The following is a 19,980-nucleotide window of genomic DNA, read 5'->3' on the forward strand; positions in this document are numbered from 1 at the left end:
TCATTTTCTTGAAGTCCTTGTCCACTTTTGCTACTTTTAAGTTTAAAAAACGTTTTATTTTTCACTTCTGGCATCATTCATTCATTTGTACTATTATCCTTCATAGTTTTTAGTTTTTCCAACATGAGATTTTTCTTCAACCTACGCGCACCTTATTCACTTCATATTAAATTTCTCGCACCATTTATTCGTGTTGATTCATTTATGTACTCCTATCGATCATACTTTTCTTAATGTTTCCCGCAGTCAGCTTTTCTGATTTAAACTTAGTTAGAGAAAGTTGTGATTCTAATTATTAGAATCAATATCAGAGATATTATGTCAATATAATATTATTCCAATATCTCTGATATTTTGTCCCGTGTGTGCAGCCATCATTATCAATTATTTTATGTATTATTTATTGTATTCAATGATGACTTTATTATAGAGATTATTATTGTACTATATTGTGTTTATATAAACACAACATCCATCTGCAATACAAATACACAGATTTGCATGACAATATTCCTCCATTTTATCTTTCTTGGTTTCAGAGCTCTTAAACTTGAAGGCTCTCAATCCAATCATGTCTTCTGCAACCAACACAAATCACAAAAATGACTAACACACAACTGGTTCTGTCAGGTTGGACAAAGATAACTATCTCCTATGGAAGTCATAAGTTTTTCCATTGATAAGAGGTTGCAAACTTGATGGCTACATACTAGGAATAAAAGAATGCCCAGAACCGTTTGTCACTACAAGTGACAAAACTCAGAAAACCAATACTAACTACGAAGAGTGGATTGCACAAGATCAAGCTCTCCTAGGGTGGCTAAGGAATTCAATGGCCATTGATATTGCAACACAGTTGCTGCACTGTGAAACCTCTAAGGAACTTTGGGATGAAGCCCAAAGCCTAGCAGGTGCAAACACAAAATCATGGACAATCTACCTCAAGTCAGAATTTCACAACACTCGCAAAGGAGAAATGAAGATAGATCAATATCTTCTCAAAATGAAGAACTTGGCAGATAAATTAAAGGTGGCAGGATCACCAATCTCCAACTTAGATTTGATAATTCAAACACTAAATAAATGGATGCTGATTACAATCCGGTGGTGGTCAAATTATCTGATCAAATCAATCTTAGTTGGGTTGATCTACAAGTCCAACTATTGGCTTTTGAAAGCATAATAGAACAACTGAACTGTTTCAATAACCTTTCAATGAATACTTCAGCAAACCTTGCAACCCAAACTGATTTCAGAAGCAACAAATTAGGGACACAAGGTAATTGGAGGGGGTCTAACTTTAAAGGAGGTAGAGAAAGAGGTAGATCTAAATCAATATGTCAGGTATGTAACAAGATCAGACACATAGCAATGAATTGCTTTTATCGTTATGATAAGTCATACACATGTTCAAATCATAATGTTGAAAATAACAAGAGAGAAAATCACAGTGCTTTCATAGCCTCTCCCTACCACAATCAGGGCTATGAATGGTACTTTGATAGTGGAGCTAGCAATCATGTGACCCATCAAAATGAGAAACTTCAAGATCTCAACGAAAACAATGGTACGACTTCTTCTCTCTTAGTTGGAAATGGTGAAAGATTGAAAATATTGGCCTCAGGCACAACCACATTGAATAACCTCAACTTGCATAATGTTCTATATGTTTCAGAAATAATAAAAAAATTGTTGAGTGTGTCTAATCTAACTGCAGACAATAACGCTCTTGTTAAATTTGATGCAAACTATTGTTATGTGAAGGACAAATTGACAGGGAAAATACTACTAAGAGAGAAACTTAGAGATGGATTATACCAACTTTCAAATGTCAACTCTCAAGTCAATAAAGATCCATGTGTCTACATATCGCTAAAGGAGAATTGGCATAGAAAGCTTGGACACCCCAACAATAAAGTCTTAGAAAAGGTGCTGAAGAATTGCAATGTCAAGACATCATCACATGATCAATTTTCATTTTATGAAGCTTGTCAATTTGGAAAACTTCACTTGTTACAGTTTAAATCATCTTCCTCTCATGCTAAGGAACATTTAGAGTTGATTCACAGTGATGTATGGGGACCTGCCCCAATTTTATCTCCCTTTAATTTTCAGTACTATGTTCTTATCATTAATGATTACAACAGATTCACTTGGACTTTTCCTTTAAAACAAAAATCAGAAACAATACATGCTTTCAATCAATTCAAAAGCCTGGTTGAAAAACAATTTAATAAGATAAAAGCTCTTCAATGTGACGGTGGAGGTGAGTTTAAACCTATCCAGAAAATAGCCATTGAATCGGGAATTCATTTTAGAATGTCTTGCCTGTATACCTCTCAACAAAATGGTAGAGCTGAAAGGAAACACAGACATGTGACTGAAGTAGGGCTCACACTTTTGGCACAGGCTAAAATGCCTTTACACTACTGGTGGGAAGCTTTCTTTACCTCAGTTTATCTCATCAACAGATTGCCTTCATCAGTTAACCCAAATGAAAGTCCTTTTTCATTGTTATTTGAAAAGAAACCTGATTATCATGCTCTAAAGTCATTCGGTTGTGCCTGCTATCCTTGCCTTAAACCATATAATCAACACAAACTTCAATTCCACACTACACAGTGTGTATTCTTGGGATACAACAACTCTCACAAGGGTTATAAGTGCCTCAACTCTCATGGCATAATTTTCATCTCGAGACATGTGGTCTTTAATGAGAATCACTTTCCTTTCCATGATGGATTTCTTGACACAAGAAATTCATTAAAAACACTGACTGGAACAATCCATATTATTCTTCCTTCTTGTCCTACAGGTACCATTACAAGCCACACAGTTGAATCAACTCACATGGAGGTAAATCATTAAGAAGGTGACTTAGTTTCCAATGAAGAGCAACCAACTCTCGGTGACTTAGCTGTCAATGATGATCAACCAACGCTCAATGATATCTCTATTCATGTAGATGAGGCAACCTCACATGTAAATGACACACCAGAAGAAAATAACCAACAGACTCAGCAGGACAACACGCACTGGATGCAAACCAGAAGCAAGACAGGGATCTACAAGCCAAAACTTCCCTATATATGGCTGTTAGAAACAGACACGGAAGACAAGGAACCAAAAAATGTTAATGAAGCTCTACTCAGTCCAAAATGGAAAGTAGCCATGGATGCAAAATTCAAAGCTCTAGCAGCTAATCATACGTGGACTTTGGTACCATTTCATGGTAGAATAACATCATAGACTCCAAGTGGGTCTTTAAAACTAAATACAAGGCAGATGGCTCAATTGAACGAAGGAAAGAAAGATTGGTTGCCAAAGATTTTCAACAAACTGCGGGTCTCGACTATGATGAAACCTTTAGTTCAGTGGTCAAGTTCAGCACGGTAAGAATTGTCCTATCCATTGCAGTACATTTAAATTAGGAGGTTAGACAATTAGATATAAATAATGCATTCTTGAATGACAATCTTAAAGAAAATGTGTTCATGCATCAACCTGAAGGATATATAGATTCAACCAAGCCTGGTCACATATGCAAATTAAACAAGGCAATTTACAGACTGAAGCAAGCCCCAAGGGCTTGGTATGACAAGTTGAAAGATACTTTATTGAGATGGGGCTTCCAAAACACCAAGAGTGATTCGTCATTATTTGTTCTTAGAGAAAATGGTCATATCATACTCCTTCTCATATATGTTGATGACATAATAATTACAGGGAACAACAATAAGTCTTTAGAGACTTTCATTACTCGATTAAACATTGCTTTCTCTCTCAAAGACTTTGGCCTTCTACACTACTTCTTGGGAATTGAAGTACACGGAGATGTTGGTAGAATGTACCTTAAACAAACAAAGTACATTAGAGATCTACTCAAGAAGTTTAATATGGAAAAAAGCTTCATCTTGCCCTACACCAATGGTAACAGGGAAACAATTCATTGCTAAAGGTTAACTTATTGCTAACCCTACACTATACAGACAAGCTATAGGTGCATTACAATATCTGACCAACACTCGACTAGACATAACATTTTATGTCAACAAAGTCAGCCAATATATGAGTTCCCCAACCATGGATCACTGGCAAGGAATAAAAAGAATATTGAGATATCACCATGGCACAACAAATTAACAAATTTTTGTCTCCATATCAAACCCTCAACCGATCTTGATATAGCTGGATTGGGCCACTAGCATAGATGATAGGAAATCCATAGCAGGGCAGTGTATTTTCCTTGGAGAGACATTAATCTCATAGGCCTCAAGAAAACAAAAAGTGGTGTCATGATGAAGTATTGAGTTAGAATACAGAGCTTTAGCTGACCTGACAGCAGAAGTAACTTGGATCAGATCACTTCTAGATGAGTTGAAATTTCCTATGCCTAGAAAGCCGATTTTGTGGTGTGATAACTTGAGTGCTAAGGCACAGGCATCCAATCCAGTGATGCATGCTCGGTCTAAACATATTGAGATAGATATTCACTACATTTGTGATCAAGTGCTTCAGAATCAAGTCACAATAGCCTATGTGCCCACAGCAGATCAAATTACAAATTGTTTAACCAAACCTCTCACACATACAAGGTTCAACATATTAAAAGACAAACTTAGGATAACTAAGTCACCTCAGTTTGAGAGAGGGAGTTAGAGAAAGTTGTGATTCTAATTATTAGAATCAATACCAGAGATATTATGTCAATATAATATTATTCCAATATCCCTAATATTTTGTCCGTGTGTGTGCAACCATCATTATCAATTATTTCATGTATTATTATTGTATTCAATGATGACTTTATTACAGAGAGTATGATTGTACTATATTATGTTTATATAAACACAACATACATATGCAATACAAATACACGGCAATATTCCTCCACTTTATCTTTCTGTTTTATTGATTTATGTTGTGTCGCACATTGGAGATGACTACACGTTTCACACCCCATTGGGTAACACCCCATATGATACATTAAACCAAATAATCAAGTGTGTACATGCTTTCTTTCTTTATTAATTTTTGAAAGTGAGCAAATGTTGTTAGCTTATAATTGCTTAAAGAATCAAGCTTTTAACATGCTGGAAAAGGAGCCTCCCCTGTTTTGTTACAACTGCATAAAATTAGACTATGGAAATTGTTATATTAACAACAAGCATGTGTTAAACAACTTTACACTCTTGGGTGGAGAATTGCACCTTCTGCGGTAACTGAAGAGGATCAAGACCACTCATTGAAGTGTGAAAAAGTTCTCCTATGCTATTCAGGAAGAAATTACAGCAAATACATGAGAAGAACAGAACAAATAATCTACTCATTTTCATCAAAGTCACCATCAAATATGTACAGGTATGGAATCGCAGTTGTGCGATCAACTAATGCACTGTGAGAAACCTCAGTATTTATCCCGGGAGAACTCCAACCTAACCGTTGTACGTATACAGCATCATAAGCTTCAATGTTCATTCCTGAAGCAAGAAATAGTTGAATCTCGTATACAAATCTGTCCGTTCTTGCAGCCAGAAATCGCTTTGCAGCTTCAGAGACTGACATCTTGAACTCTTCCTGTTTCTTTTCGGGTGCAATCACGAGTGACTTCTGCTCTCTTCTGTAATTCAAAAGTTATTACTAGTCACCATCCATGTTTTCCACACTCAAAATGCACAAAGAAACTTACCTTGTATATAATGCTGCTTTGACCACGCCAATTATATGGTGCACAATGATGTCAACATCCTCCTCCTTTAGATTGGAAAAAGCAAGTTTAAGTCAAGATTTAACACACCTATGCAATTACTATAGAAACCCCCACCCCCTTTTTCCTCCCTCCCCAAGAAAAAAGTGATTAAATGACAGAGGGAAGGATTTGAAAGAATCAGAAATTTCACTTATGATTAAGCACTTACATACGATAGCACTAAAGAAAACGCAACAAATGTGGATCAATATACGTGTAGCAGATAAATCACACTGTTACTGGATATTTTTCCAGGGTCAAGGCCTGAGAGAGAATGCACCAACAAACCACTAATTTGATAAGTTTACTAACCTGGATAAGAGCTTGAATTTCTCTTCTTAACCAACTTTCAAGCCAGAAGTTTGGCTGAGAGTACTTACGAGATCTCCAATATTGTGGTATATTGAATATGTCATCTAACAAACCTGCTCACACCGAGTTCATAAAAAAAAGTAACATAAAAATATCAATAACGAATATTTGACACAAACCAAAGGATAGACAGGCACCATTATCTCATAGAAGTAGGACGAACACCTTGATCAGTGTAATAGCACTGTAATCTATATCTGTGCGCTCTTGACAATATAAAACTGCACACACAAACAGAGGAGCAAAGTATAAAAAGGATAAATCTACCAAAAATTTTAACTTGGACTGAAACTAGACAAACCTATCTTCAAAATCCTTATTCACGTAGTGCCGCTGAAAGCAACTTCCTTCCACTTCATACACGATAGATAAATTTTCTGTCTGCATATTAAACACGAACAAAGATGTCAGCAGGTCACTTGATCGAGCTTGATACTAACTTCTACTACCATTCACCCACTTGATTATCATAAATCATCATCCGTAATGTTTTGCGAATTTCGACATCCATAAGAAGCATTCAGGGAGCAGTAAATTGAGATCACTTAAAAGTACTGAATTGAAATTCTTTTTAAAGGGTGTAAAATGGAGAGAATAATTTATACTCGATCAAAGTCAAAAAGGAAAAAACAACAATATAACAATGGTAATAGCGCACAAAAATATATGATGTTCTAGAAGTTGAAAAATGAAGGCATTTAACCGAACCTTACAGAGGGGGCATTTTACGGAAGAAGGAAGAGAACGGTGCTTGCCAGCAACCACCTTGGTCCAGCGTAAAATGCAATTGAAGCAAAACTTATCTGCCACAAGAATAAGTTCATTGATTAGCTAGGAATAATAACATAAAAAAACAGTAAGAGTGTCAAATGGTACAATTGCCTCTTTTTTGCTTCTTGAATCTCAACTCTCAAGCATTGATCCTAATAAAATAAAGCTTTTTCTTGATATAAAATTTGCCAGGGTGATTTTCGAACAAAAGGGTTCCCCAATACTACAAGTTAGAGCATCCAACCAAATCATCAATCAATCAGTCAAACCCATTGAAGGGTCTCTACAACATGCAATAAATTTATAAACTTTGGGATTAGAAAGACAGAAAAGTTACCATCATCTTGCAAAAGAAGGTAGAGATGAGATGGTTATCAAGAAACAGAGTAAAAGGGAATAGTTTGAGGGCATACGAAAACATTTGTCGAGGTAAGACAGTTGAAGAAATGGCCCCAAGCAGATTGGGCAGCAGCAACTGGAATCCTCCGACTTCGAGTCCGATGAAACATGGTCGCTCGCCCCAATCGCTGCGTCATCTTCCATCGTTTCCAACCCTAATTTTCCTGCCATTTCATACGCTTTTCTCATGTATATTACTAGACAAGATGATACATATGATAAATTATATATTATAGTAAAATATATATTTATTGTATATAAAATTTGAGATAAAGATTAAAACTTTTTAGATTATATTTAACTTTTTTTTTACTTTCAATAATTGAGTATTTAAATGTAAAGTTAATGATGATTATAAAGAATTGATATGTTCTAATAATTTAATGTAATGTTTAAATAATTTAAACAAAATAAATTATCTTAAAACCTATATATAATTGATTCTTGAAAAATTCAAACATTCTTCCTTGAACTTATTTTATGACTAACGAGTATTAGACAGAGGAATGGGGTTGGAATACAATGAAAGAGGACAAAATGAAATATATACATTTTACATTTTACATCATAGTTTCTATTGCATTCAAATTTCTTCACATTATTCTGAGAAAAAAGTTAAGTGGCATTTATATTGTACATCATTCTATCAATCTATCAAGAAGGTTTACAGAAGTGTTTTTACATAATAAACTAACTCTCTTTCAACGAATGCATCCCTTTAGTTGCTTTTGGAGCTTTAGTTTGCAGCTATACACTTTCAAGAGTTGTGATTTTATCATTTCAACGTCTTTTCTCATCATGTTTATCTCCTGGGCATTTACTATTTCCCTTCTTTCCAAATCTTTGTTCACTCTCATGATTGTCTGAGCCTGTGTTCTACGGTAACTTGATCCATTACTTGTCATTGATGTTGTCATATTCACTTGCTCCAAAAGGACAAATTCCGTAGTTAATTTCAAGGGCAACCTATCATTTTTCATCACATGCTTACGTGCTTCTTGTGACAATCTATGGTATTCCAAGTTTCTACAGATATCTGTTCGATCTTCTTCTGTTAAATTAGGATGTGCCTGCAAAATTAAGTCACTTTAATGAGTCTCAGTGCTGTGAGAAACAAAATGAGATCTTAAGGCTTGGAAATGATATTACCTTGAGGTACATGTCAATGGCTCTATAGAGGTTGTCGTCACAGTGTCTAGCATTTTGTGGCAATGCTTCAACAATTGATTTGAAACTTTCCATTGTGAGATTCTCATCCCTTGCAACTTGCACGAGATACCCATCAACTAATCTTCCAACACTGTTTGGTTTTGCTTTTGCTGAATGATTACTTGACATGCCACAAACATAAAACCGTAACACCCTAAGTACAACAGTTACATCATACAAAGAATGTTTTTCATGTTGGTTTTTGACCAAGAGATCAGGAACACGACATTTGTCCAACATTAAGGCTACCCTTCTTTCTAGCACACACAACAACTCAGAATTTATTTTCAGCATCACCCCTGCCTTTAGTAGATGAAGCAAAAAGTTGCAAGTAACTGAGTTTTCTTCTGCAGGAAGTATGTTAATCAAACACTCAATGGATATTCTGTGCAGAGTTAAGGATTTTGGAGTCTCCTTATCAAGTCCAAGTCTGATTTGAGAAAACCATTTTCTTGTCCAATGTTCTATACAAGAACTTACAAGTTCAGGTTTGATTCCACATCTTTTGATCGATTGAATCACTTCAATAAAATGGTCTATTCGTAGAAATGACACATCTTCAAACCACCAATCATGAACACTGTTATCAGTTTCACTTAAGGGTCTTTCAAAGTTAGATGCATTTGAATCTGCACACACTTTCAAAGCTATTGCCTGTGAGCAACGTTTGACTATTTGTAAGTCCTTGGCCCAATGGGAAATAGATTCAGTGGTTTTAAGTATTTGAAATGTGTCTTTCCATGAAGATATTATGAGAAAAGTGAGAAATGCTTCTGTCTTGGATATGAGATTTCCTTGTTGGAGATCTTCACTCATTTCCAAGAAATGTGCAGCACAATACAATGGGGCAATGTTGGATGCAGTTATATCAAATTTCCTTCCATAACAGAACTTGACTATGGATTTAAAAGACTTTTTACCACCTGGAAGATTTTTAATTTGGATGATGAGGCTCTCACCACCACTTTCTCTATTGCTTCCCCTCTCAAACACAAGCCGGTTCAAATATTCACTTCTTGAGGCCATGACAACCTGAAAATCAACCACATCACATACAACTAAACTTTTAAGAATATTTCATGGAACATTGTTTTTTTTTATTTGACAAGAATACATGCAAATTCCCATATAATGAAAGGTGTGATTGACCCACCTTGTGCAAGTGGAAGCTAGAATCACCAATTTGTATAATTAAATCAGTAGGGGAATTTGACCTAGCAATCCTGCATAATGAGACTAATTAGTTAAGATGAAACAAGCACACATGTTTATAATTTTGACTCTGTTTGCAAGTAGAAGGAAGAGACATTAATTTACCAGTTTGGTTGTGTGTGTTCCAAGGTATGAGCAAGAACAGGAAGATTAGGTGGTAGAAGGTTACATGGGTCAACACTTTTACCTCCCACTGTACCTTTTTCAAACACTGCAAACTCAAACTCTTTCTTCATCATTCCTAGCTTTAAGAGCTTCAGTGGTGGAAATTATATGAAGGGGTTCGGCATGGATTGTAGAGAATATATAGACAAAAAGTCATGCTTTTAGAATAAGAGTAGAAGGTGTTACTGTTCCCTCATTATTATGATCATCAATGATGCCATCTGTGTGAATTTAATTGGTTGAAGCAGTATTTGGTTATTTTGGAGACACTGTTGAAACATTAGAGCAATTGGAATATTGGAGAGTCAACAACAGTGCAATCTCATCCACTTATTGATAAATAAAAAACTACACTTCTTCATGGTGTCACCTTCATCAATTAAGAAGTTGTTTCCTGCAGGTTGTACCAAATTAATATGACCTCCTAAACCTTCTAACCCAAACGGATTCCAGCCTCATCATTGTGTGGTCACAAAACCTGTTCTTTTGTCTCCTTTTACTATTTTAAATCATAACCATGGCCAGAAAAAAAAATGGAAAGCTTTTTCTCTCATTGGTATGCACTTTTTCTTGATTGTGTACATGTTTTTGCAAGGCCGGACGATCTCCGCTCTACTTATCCTCAAAGGCTCATTGGAAGTCCCTAGATGCATAATGCAATCCGGCATTTAAGTCAATTAGCGTCCGAGTAAAGAAGTATTAAATATTGTATGTTTGTGTGGGAACTAGAGCCGTTAAAATCGATCGGAACCTGCGAGCTAATCCGGCCCACCATAAATTTGGATAAGATTGAATTGAAAATTTTCTATAAATTTTAATATGGGTTGATTTTTGACCCGACTAAACCGGTTGAATCTGTGATGAGGAGGGTTGGCTCATCAACCAACAAATAAAAGGTTACAAAGTATTTTTTGTTAAGTTAGGCTTTACATTTGGGTCATGTTAAATTGTTTTTTAGTCAATACATAAATAATTCGTATTTTTGTTATTTTGGTTTGTATTTGAATTATATTAAAGTTTATTTAGATTTTAATTATAATTTAGTTATGACTGAAAAAAAAATAAATTGTATTTTTTTTAATTAAGTAAGCTAGTGAGTTCGTGAGCCAACCCGTTTAACCCAACAATCTATGGTGAGTCAGGCTGGATTCGAATTTTTTTGGCTCACTAATAAGTGAGTCGGATTGAGTTGACTCACTAAATGATTAATCTGTGGTGGATCGAGTCAGGACGAAACATATTACAGGTTTTGAAATAGTGTGAACGACCATACCTTAAATCTTTATTCATAGTAGTTATTGGTCTAACTTTTATTCTGCAATTGATCAATCTTGCAAGTCGGTTAATATATCAACCCCAAGATGTAATGGTCTATCTTGACAGTTAGTCTGAGTAATCAGTTTACCAGTCGATTGGTTAAAATAGTTAACCCACTAATGAGTCAAGATGGTCTATCCATAAGATTGGTCAGAGTGGTCGGCCCACCCTAATGATTGACCCACCAGTCGATCAAGATGATTGGTAAAAAGTGTGTTGATGAGCTCCCCGTGGATATGACTTATTGAGCAAAAGGGTCTTTACATTACACAACACAATGCTCTTGCGGTTTTGTTAATGCATACATGAATGTGGAATTCGTGGTATGTGGCCATTAATCAATTTCAGAAGAGATGATGTTGAAACCAAGTGAGAGAAAGGTTGCATGTAAATATGATATATACCTACTTCTATAATTCAGAGGTGGAGAAATATAGAACATATTTCGTGGATTTATAAGTGTTTCTATAAGATAAAGGAAAAGGACTAATTAGATTGAACAAATTGTTTCTCAAACTTTATTCCAATTACAAATGGACACCTCAAACATTATTTCTGTTGTAATTATTCTTCAGCTTTATTATTTAAATAAAGACCTAATATTTTAATATTATCCGAATCAATCTTTAAAATATTTCAATTTTTTTTTAAAAATAAATGTTTTTTAACTTATTCAAGTTAAATCATCTATATTAAATTTACCGATAAGAAAATAATCTGTCTGATATTTTTATTCTAAAATTTATTATGTTTTAATATTTTAGGCAACGACATATCTAATGTAAAAGTATGTATTCTGTTATAATTATTTTCAGAATTAGATTAATGGTATTTTTAATAGATTTACAATAGAAAATTGTATACACACTTCACAGGTATTTAATTGAATGAATAGTATATTATTTAATATAAATTTAATTTGTGTGAAATGTATTATAATACTGAAAATTTTATATTGAGTCACTTATATAGAATCAGATAAATAAACTAACAGCAAGATTTACATAAAAAAAAATGCCTAGTGAGGGAAGAAGACTGTGAACAAGAATGTATAAATGAAATATGAATATTTAAAATATTAGCTTAGAAAAATTTAAATTTGGTCTCAATTTAAGAAGGACAAAATTATTTCATCTCAATTTAGATTAAAATTAAAGTTAAAAAGAATAACAAATAAAGAGACTAAAATGAACATAAATAACAAATATAGAAACTAAATTGAATAAAAAGAAAATAATTCATCCATAAACTAACACATGATATGATATCGACATGTGACACAATGATAATTTGACATGTAAATAATTTTTTTAAAAATTTAAAATTTTATAAAATTTAAAAAAGAAAAGAAAAACCAAGAATTCATATGTGACATGCATTGGTCATTTCTATTAACTATTTAACATTGTTAACAAAAAGGATTAAATTTACAGAAAATTAATAAAAATTAAGATGTAATTAAACACTAAATTAAAATGAGGATTAAATCGAAAAAAGTGACGAAAATGAGAAATAAATTTGTATTTAAACATTGACCGCATTGTATTTGATTTGAAATTATTTGAATATTCTAGTGCTCAATTTTTTCCACGCTAAGGTTGCAAAATTAATGAACAAAAGGATATACTTTCATACATGACTTTAAGCGGCGTGAAAACAAGTTCTTATCTCCAGTTTTTAGTTTGATCTCATCTCCACCTTCTCAGACTTGGATTTCTCTATCTCACTGCATATCTGTACTGAGAGACGAGATAAAAGATTAAAATAAATAAATAAAAGAATCACGTCTTAAAAGAAATAAAAAATGGGTTAAATACGTTTTTAATTCTTAAATTTTAATTTGAATCGAAATTTGTTTATGTTTTAAATTTTTGATATAATTTTTGTTTTTGAACTTTAAAAATAATAAATATGATCATTTAATCTAATTATTTTAAATAGTTTTGATATGTTAAACATATTTTACGGTAACAATTCAAATGTTTATATTATTTTAAATATCGACTAAAAGATATGTTTCACACGTTAAAAATTTTTAATATAGTTAAGTTAAAATAATTATATATATATATATATATATATAATTATTTTTAAAATTTGAAAATGAAAAATGTAAATTTTAAATATATACAAATTTTAATATTGTATCAAAATTCAAAGACCGAAAATATATTTAATCCTAAAAAATTAGCATAAAAAGAAAATAAAAACATCTACAACATACAAATAGAGAACCAAGAGGAATGAAAATAAAAACACTCAAAAACACAACCAAAATAAGAAATTAAATAAAGTAAAAAGAGGAGAATTAATTATCTCCCTGAAATGCTATTTTAAAATACCCAATGAATTGAATAATTTAAATATGCAATTAGTTTAACCATTTAGAAGTTTAATTTGTCAGATATATGATTTTTAAATTATATTATGAATGCAAAGTGTTACTGTTTAAATATTCAATGTGTTAAATGTAAATTTTAAAATATGTAAATTAATCAAATAATCTGACTGACTTTATTGCATGGAGAATGTAAATGATTTTTAAGTTTCATATTTTATTCTTAATTAGTGATATTCATGAGTTTTAAAGTACATGAATGACATTAAATAATTATAATGTATTCCAAATATAACAAATAAGAAATTTATATATTAACAGTCATCTAATCACATAGTGGTTAGGCAGGATAAACTTTTTCAATATTTATTTTAAATATCATATAATATAGTTAATTATTATACTTATATTTAATTACATTATACATAGGATAAATATATGGTTTTTTATAATAATCATATTATAAATTGTAAGTAATTTATAATTTCACAGTATATATATATATATACTCAGTATTCATTCTTGTATGTGTTTATTTTATACTTTAATTCATTAAATTATTTATATTCTATAATTAAATTATATTCCTCTAAAACTAGATTTTTTTTAATAGAATTTAAAATCTAAAAAAAAACTAAAAGAAAATTAAAATTACAATTTAACTTTATAAGATTTCAACAAGTTTAATGTAAATAAAACGAATGTTTATAACTTAAAAGTAAAAAAAAAAAAATGGAATACTTTATTAAAAAAAAAACTTTTGTCGAGTGGATAATTTGTCATTGAATTTGAAAACAATTCAAAAACCAGAAGCCTCCCTGGAGGGATTGAAAATTGAATTTGGGATTTGGAAAAATACCCAAATAAATATACCTTCCTTCATCTTCTCTTACATTTCTTCTACATTTCTCTGAGATAACGGTCATCATACAATAGAATGCTGATACTGAAACCCTACATGCGCGGAACCCAATGTTCCTTCTCAATTTCAAATCACCCTCTACCATCTTCAATTTCTTCAATCCAAATCAATTCTCACATTCTCAATCCTATCTCGCTTCGCCTTTCGCAATCCTATCCATGTCTCACAATCGCATGCGCTACAAGGCGTGATTGGTCTCAACCATCCAATCGAACAATTCTTCAACTGGCTTCCACAGTCGCATTCAATCTCAAGATCTTACCCGAGCCTTTCAATTCCATCGCTGGAGAAATCGCGCGCAGTGATTCTAATACTCTGAGTCGCCTTATAGGTGGCCGGAGACGTAGAGTGGCTGGAAAATGGAGGGTAAGGAAGAAGGTGTCTGTGTGGTTTGCATTAGTTTTGACCTGCATTGTAAGCGGTTTGTGGTCGTGGAAGATTGGAGAATTTGATCTGTTTATGAAGATTTTTTCGTTTTGTCTTGCAGCGGTTTCATTGATTAGGTACTTTTTAAGAAAGAAAGGGGTGAAAGAATGGTTTTTAGGGTTTTTATTCGGGATAGTTTTGATTTTGAGTTCTAAATTGAGTAAAGAGGACATGAAATTTTGGATTCAGAAATTCTCTTGTTCTCCTGTTAGTGTAATTGTAACCAGGAAGAGAAGTAGAGTCCGAAAATGGAGAATATTCAAATGAGTGAATGAATAGTTACATCATTCTGTGTAAAAATTCTCTGTTCTTTAATTCAAAATCCAAATATTGACTAATGAATTATTGGGATTGTGTTATGTCTGTAGTGACTATCAAAATAAAGATGGCACTTGTGAGATCAATATCCCTACAAGATGATACAAGTAATATATTGTTTGGATTTTAACTTTATTAATACCAGTAAAAACACATTTTTTTTATGTTTACTTTTTTTATTGTAATTTTTTTATTAAATTATAAAATACTATTTTATTATAAATGATTATAAAAATTGATAATTTATATAAATTTTTATTAAAAATAATCAATTGAATTAAAAAAATGTTATAAAAAATATAAATTTAAAAAATTATATTTTATTTATGAATAATTATTTAAATTTAGAAAGATGGTTACTGAAAATGAAATCGAAAAAGAAAATAAAAACACAAAAAATATATGTTTTTTTTTGTATAATATTATAAATAAATATATTTTAATTATATTATCATTTAAATTTTGTATCTATTTTTATAGTTATTTTTAAGAATGTACATTTAATAAATTTAATAACATTTTTATTTTAATAATAATTATATTAATTAATTTATTTATATTCATAATAAGATAAAAGAAGCACATGTAAACAGAATAATTTTGTTACTTAATGAATACCACTTTAAGGAAATCAAACTTAAATAAGGATTTACTGTGCTGATTTTTATCGGATACTTTATCATTTTTTTCAACCTAAGGAAATTTAATTGTAGAAACCTAAAATTTTTAAGAAATTAAATAAATTGGTAATTTTATTTTATTTAAAATATAATATTGAAATTCTGCACTTGAGATATTATTTTTTGAAATTCTGCAATATTGAATATAATTGAAAAGTTAAAAAATATTTAAATAAACATAGTTAACAGCTTTCTTATAAGAATAATCCTATTAAAAGTTATTTGAAATTCTGTAGTATTAAAAGAAAAGGTACAGACTCTTTAAATTTATTTTTGTCATCTCTCTCCACTAACAAATTCTTATATTAATTAATTTTTTTTTCATTTTTTTTTACCATAATTTTGTTGATTTTGAAATCCAATAAATTAATAGTAGGCATTGAGTAGCAAGCTTGCCTCCCAAGTTTGATTATGTTGGCAACTAATTATCAATAAAATGCATTTAGTTCCTTTCACAATAGTCATCCAAGGATCAATATTGAAGCTAAAATTACCAGTATAACAAAATGATAGATTTTTAAGAATTCCTTGACTTAAATAAAACAAATCTTGAAAAAACGATTATTAAAAGAATCTTACTTGATATACCCAATTTATTTAAATAAGAAAAAAAATATTTTTATAAATATAGATTTCCAAATAAAGCTAAAGAAATAGTAAATATGAATTAAAATATAAAATATACAATCTTAGAAATATTACTTAAGAAATGTTTTATTTTAAAATGTAAATCAAAAATAGAATATAAGATTTTGTAATCCCAAATTCTGGTAAAACCAAACATCACTGAGTTGAAATAACATGACCTTACCAATATTAAAAAGAGTACAAAATTAATAAACAAAAAATGAAGAAGAAGTTGCTGGGTTGAAATTTATTAAAATGTATTTTTCCCATTTTTTTCTTCCCCCATCAAATATTTTATATTAAGCCTTAAATATATTTTTTTTTCTTCAATTCTTAATAAAAATTATTTTTTTTTTGAAAAATCTTAAATTATTTTAGTCTTTCATCTGTAATAGAGATAAGTAAATTTAATTCTTTAAATTAAATTTTATTAACTTTATTCAACGATATAATTCTTAGTTAACATTAGAAAAAATATATGTCAAACCAAATTGTGTAAATAAATTAAAATATTATAATAAAACGTAGTTGAAATGTTAAATATACTTAATAAAATTGGGTTAAATTTATATATTTTTAAAAAATAAAAAATTAAATTTGTTTCAGATTTCTAAGAGACTAATCTTAATTTTCAAAAAAAACAAACATATTTAATTTTTATATTAATTATTTCATTTATTTATTTTTATCAATTTTGTCATTGAGACCAACAATAGATGATTGATTACATATATTATATTCATTAATTTATTGCTTAAAAAAAATCTACATACAGTTCTCAACGGGAATCATTCTCTCTCTTAAAATGTAAAATTTGTCACAAAAGACTGACAATGTTTTGATTTTGAAACTGAAAAACAAAAATTAATGAAGGATCATGTGCAAGGGTAGGTATTGGGTAAGCTTGCGGCACAAGTTTGATTATTGGTTGGATTTTCGGTGGGCCCAGGCCCAAATGTAGTTCCGAAAGAAAAAATAACCACAATCGACAATTAATAGCATTAAAGTTTCTATTACGCTGACTCTTGGTGTAACTCCTTCTCTACACTCTGTGCTATGCATTGTGCATGCTGCTACTCTGTTTCTCACTGTGACAAACAAACAAACAGGGGCGGTGCGTGATGGTTTCCGAGGCTGACCTAAAAAATGTGACACCCAATGATGATCAGTGTTTTTTAGTGTATTTCATTGTGGGAACCTACTTTGGTCCTGACGTCAAATCCGAAGCAGCCACCAAAAAATCAATATTGCAGAGAGTAGCAGAAGGGTTTCCTCCATACACATTGAATCAATTAACCAATTCTTTCATCAAAGTTGTTGAATTGGAGCGTGTTTATTATTATATACTCGGGAAGAGTGATAAATCACTGATCCTTAAGTTAACCTTTCTGCGTCGGTTCTTTCAAGGTCAGAGTGGAAATACCAATTACCCCCACTTTCTCGATTTGTTCCCTCCCCACTTACACCCTCACTCCCGCTTCCAAAACCGCTATAAAATCATTCACAACGTTCTGTTTATTAACAATCCTGATAGCAGGTACATAAAGCCAGGGGACGTTGAGAGGTTCAAGAGACTGAGTGGGGTGGAAGAGTTGCATGTGGACAGAGACGCTGTCAGGTTGCAACTGGGTGTTTCTTCTTACGACAATTGTGTTCTAAACAACTCTAGCAAGCCCATGGGGAAGAATGACAATGAGTTCTCTGGTAGGTTTTATAAATTTCAGGATAATGTTAATGGTCGTGTGAGGGATACTACAAGTAATCGACATCAGGGTGGTGGTGATATTGAAGATGATGTGAGTAATGATCCTGAAGAAGTTGGGGCAGCTATGTTGGTCCTTCCTACACGTCCTTCTATGGAGGAATTGTCTGACATGGTGGCTGCTACAAAGAATGGATTTGCCTTAACTGGAAGTGTGGCTAAGGCACAATTTGGTCCCAGCATAGGACTTCTGGACATTGGAGAGTGTGAAGACTCCTACCTGTTTCGCGTGTCTCTTCCAGGAGTCAAAAGGGATGAAAGTAAGTCTTGTTCAGTGTCAACTCTCAAGAATTCATTTTTAATATAATGGCTTCGCTAACTGAAAATTTTTCATGAAAATTGTGTAGGACTGCATATAAAATTTAGAAGAACACATTTTGACATGAACCAGTGCGAATAACTGGATAGTGTTTGTCTTGGTGTATGTGTGTTCTTTTAATTCTAAGGTTTTATGATGTATATACCTGAATTTTGGGAATGTCTATTTTGTGTAAATGTTGTGAACTTTATTGCTAAAAGCTTTTGATTGATGAAATGAATTTGTTAAGTGTCATGCTAGCTGATATGGATTGTAGGAGGAATCTACCCTTCTGGAAGCTTATTATATTTGATTTTTTGTAATTTGCTTTCTTGGATATGATCAATGATGCTTTGATGTGCTAAGTAATGATTATGTATGTCAAATTTCTAAATGGGCCATGAAAAGGATGTAATTTTTGCTGGTAAATAATAAACTGTTTGATAATTTTTACAGCATTGTGTCTCAGATATCGCTACTGATAACCGATAACTAACATAACTGAGGTTTATTCCTGCAGAGGAACTTCTATGTGATGTTGAGACTGATGGAAAGGTATTGATATCTGGAGTAACTATAACAGGAGAGACTACAGTATACAGGTACTCTCATGTTTTTGAAATGCAAACTCAAAACCTTTGTCCACCAGGTCAATTCACCTTGTCCTTCCGGCTGCCTGGTCCTGTTGATCCACATCACTTTTCAGGTAATTTTGGCACTGATGGAATTCTTGAAGGAATTGTTATGAAAGCGAAATCAGGATGAACAAGTTGTTTGGTTAGAATCATCTCTTTTGTTTCACTAGACACCATTGAAAGTTACTATGGATCGATACAAAATGTCAAATAGCTGTGGGTTGAGTGACAATATCCAGTATGGTAGCTACACTATCTTCACTTTCAATATCCAATTGTCACATGATTAGCTAATCCATTTTATCCACATATGAAAGAGTGGTTCACAGACTTGTGTTAATTTTGTGCTTACTACTCTGCAACTTAAACACACAATCCCTCTTCATTTGGTAACTCTATATGTAATTTATATTGTTCCATCGATCTGGAACTAGGCCCTCAGTGACTGCACATGGAAATAGTTATGATTTATCAATGATTTTGGATAACAGTAAAAGTTGAGTTCTTTCTTCTTAGATGGTTTCAGAATTGATTTATGACACTTTCCTACTTTTTTATTTCTGAAAGAATGCAAGCCATTATTACTGAACTTTGAAACTTTTAAATGTCAACTCATTATATCCAAGTCAAAAACACTGCCACTGAATGATTAAGTTCATAAATTACCTATGGAAAGAGATTGGTTGATAATTGACACCTTCACATATTACAATCTTAACACTCAGACCGCGATGGATGACTGTGTTGTTCTTGAGGGTTCCAATCCTTGAAATTTGAAAG

General features: G+C 31.9%; 3 protein-coding genes and 1 pseudogene across 4 annotated transcripts; 2 read left to right on the top strand and 2 right to left on the bottom strand.

Moving 5' to 3' along the window:
- The first annotated feature begins 571 nt into the window (after positions 1–571).
- Positions 572–1,805, top strand: LOC146884816 (uncharacterized; annotated as a pseudogene).
- Positions 1,806–5,114: 3,309 nt separating this feature from the next.
- LOC114189960 (RING/U-box superfamily protein) lies at positions 5,115–7,516 on the bottom strand. The gene is made up of 7 exons (XM_028078690.2): positions 7,306–7,516; positions 6,830–6,924; positions 6,423–6,502; positions 6,287–6,342; positions 6,062–6,174; positions 5,690–5,754; positions 5,115–5,620 (listed from the first exon to the last, which is right to left on the bottom strand). Exons 1-7 carry the CDS (start codon positions 7,478–7,480, stop codon positions 5,323–5,325), a joined length of 882 nt encoding a protein of 293 aa, XP_027934491.1. The 5' UTR covers positions 7,481–7,516; the 3' UTR covers positions 5,115–5,322.
- A 298-nt stretch (positions 7,517–7,814) lies between these two features.
- On the bottom strand, positions 7,815–10,144 carry LOC114192813 (root phototropism protein 3-like). Its single transcript, XM_028082634.2, has 4 exons — positions 9,818–10,144; positions 9,654–9,723; positions 8,441–9,532; positions 7,815–8,361 (listed from the first exon to the last, which is right to left on the bottom strand). The coding sequence occupies exons 1-4, from the start codon at positions 9,949–9,951 to the stop codon at positions 7,993–7,995; spliced, it is 1,665 nt and encodes a 554-aa protein (XP_027938435.1). The 5' UTR covers positions 9,952–10,144; the 3' UTR covers positions 7,815–7,992.
- A 7,385-nt stretch (positions 10,145–17,529) lies between these two features.
- On the top strand, positions 17,530–19,715 carry LOC114192288 (HSP20-like chaperones superfamily protein). Of its 2 annotated transcripts, XM_028081966.2 has the most exons (3): positions 17,530–18,527; positions 19,086–19,167; positions 19,272–19,715. In XM_028081966.2, exons 1-3 carry the CDS (start codon positions 17,627–17,629, stop codon positions 19,273–19,275), a joined length of 987 nt encoding a protein of 328 aa, XP_027937767.1. In that variant the 5' UTR covers positions 17,530–17,626; the 3' UTR covers positions 19,276–19,715. The 2 variants fall into 2 exon arrangements, with proteins under 2 accessions (XP_027937767.1, XP_027937766.1); XM_028081965.2 differs by having other exon boundaries at positions 19,086–19,715.
- The last annotated feature ends 265 nt before the right edge of the window (positions 19,716–19,980 follow it).

This window comes from Vigna unguiculata, chromosome 7 (genome assembly GCF_037176805.1).
Source record: "Vigna unguiculata cultivar grain cowpea cultivar isolate G323 ecotype 2 chromosome 7, ASM3717680v1, whole genome shotgun sequence".
NCBI lineage: Eukaryota > Viridiplantae > Streptophyta > Magnoliopsida > Fabales > Fabaceae > Vigna > Vigna unguiculata.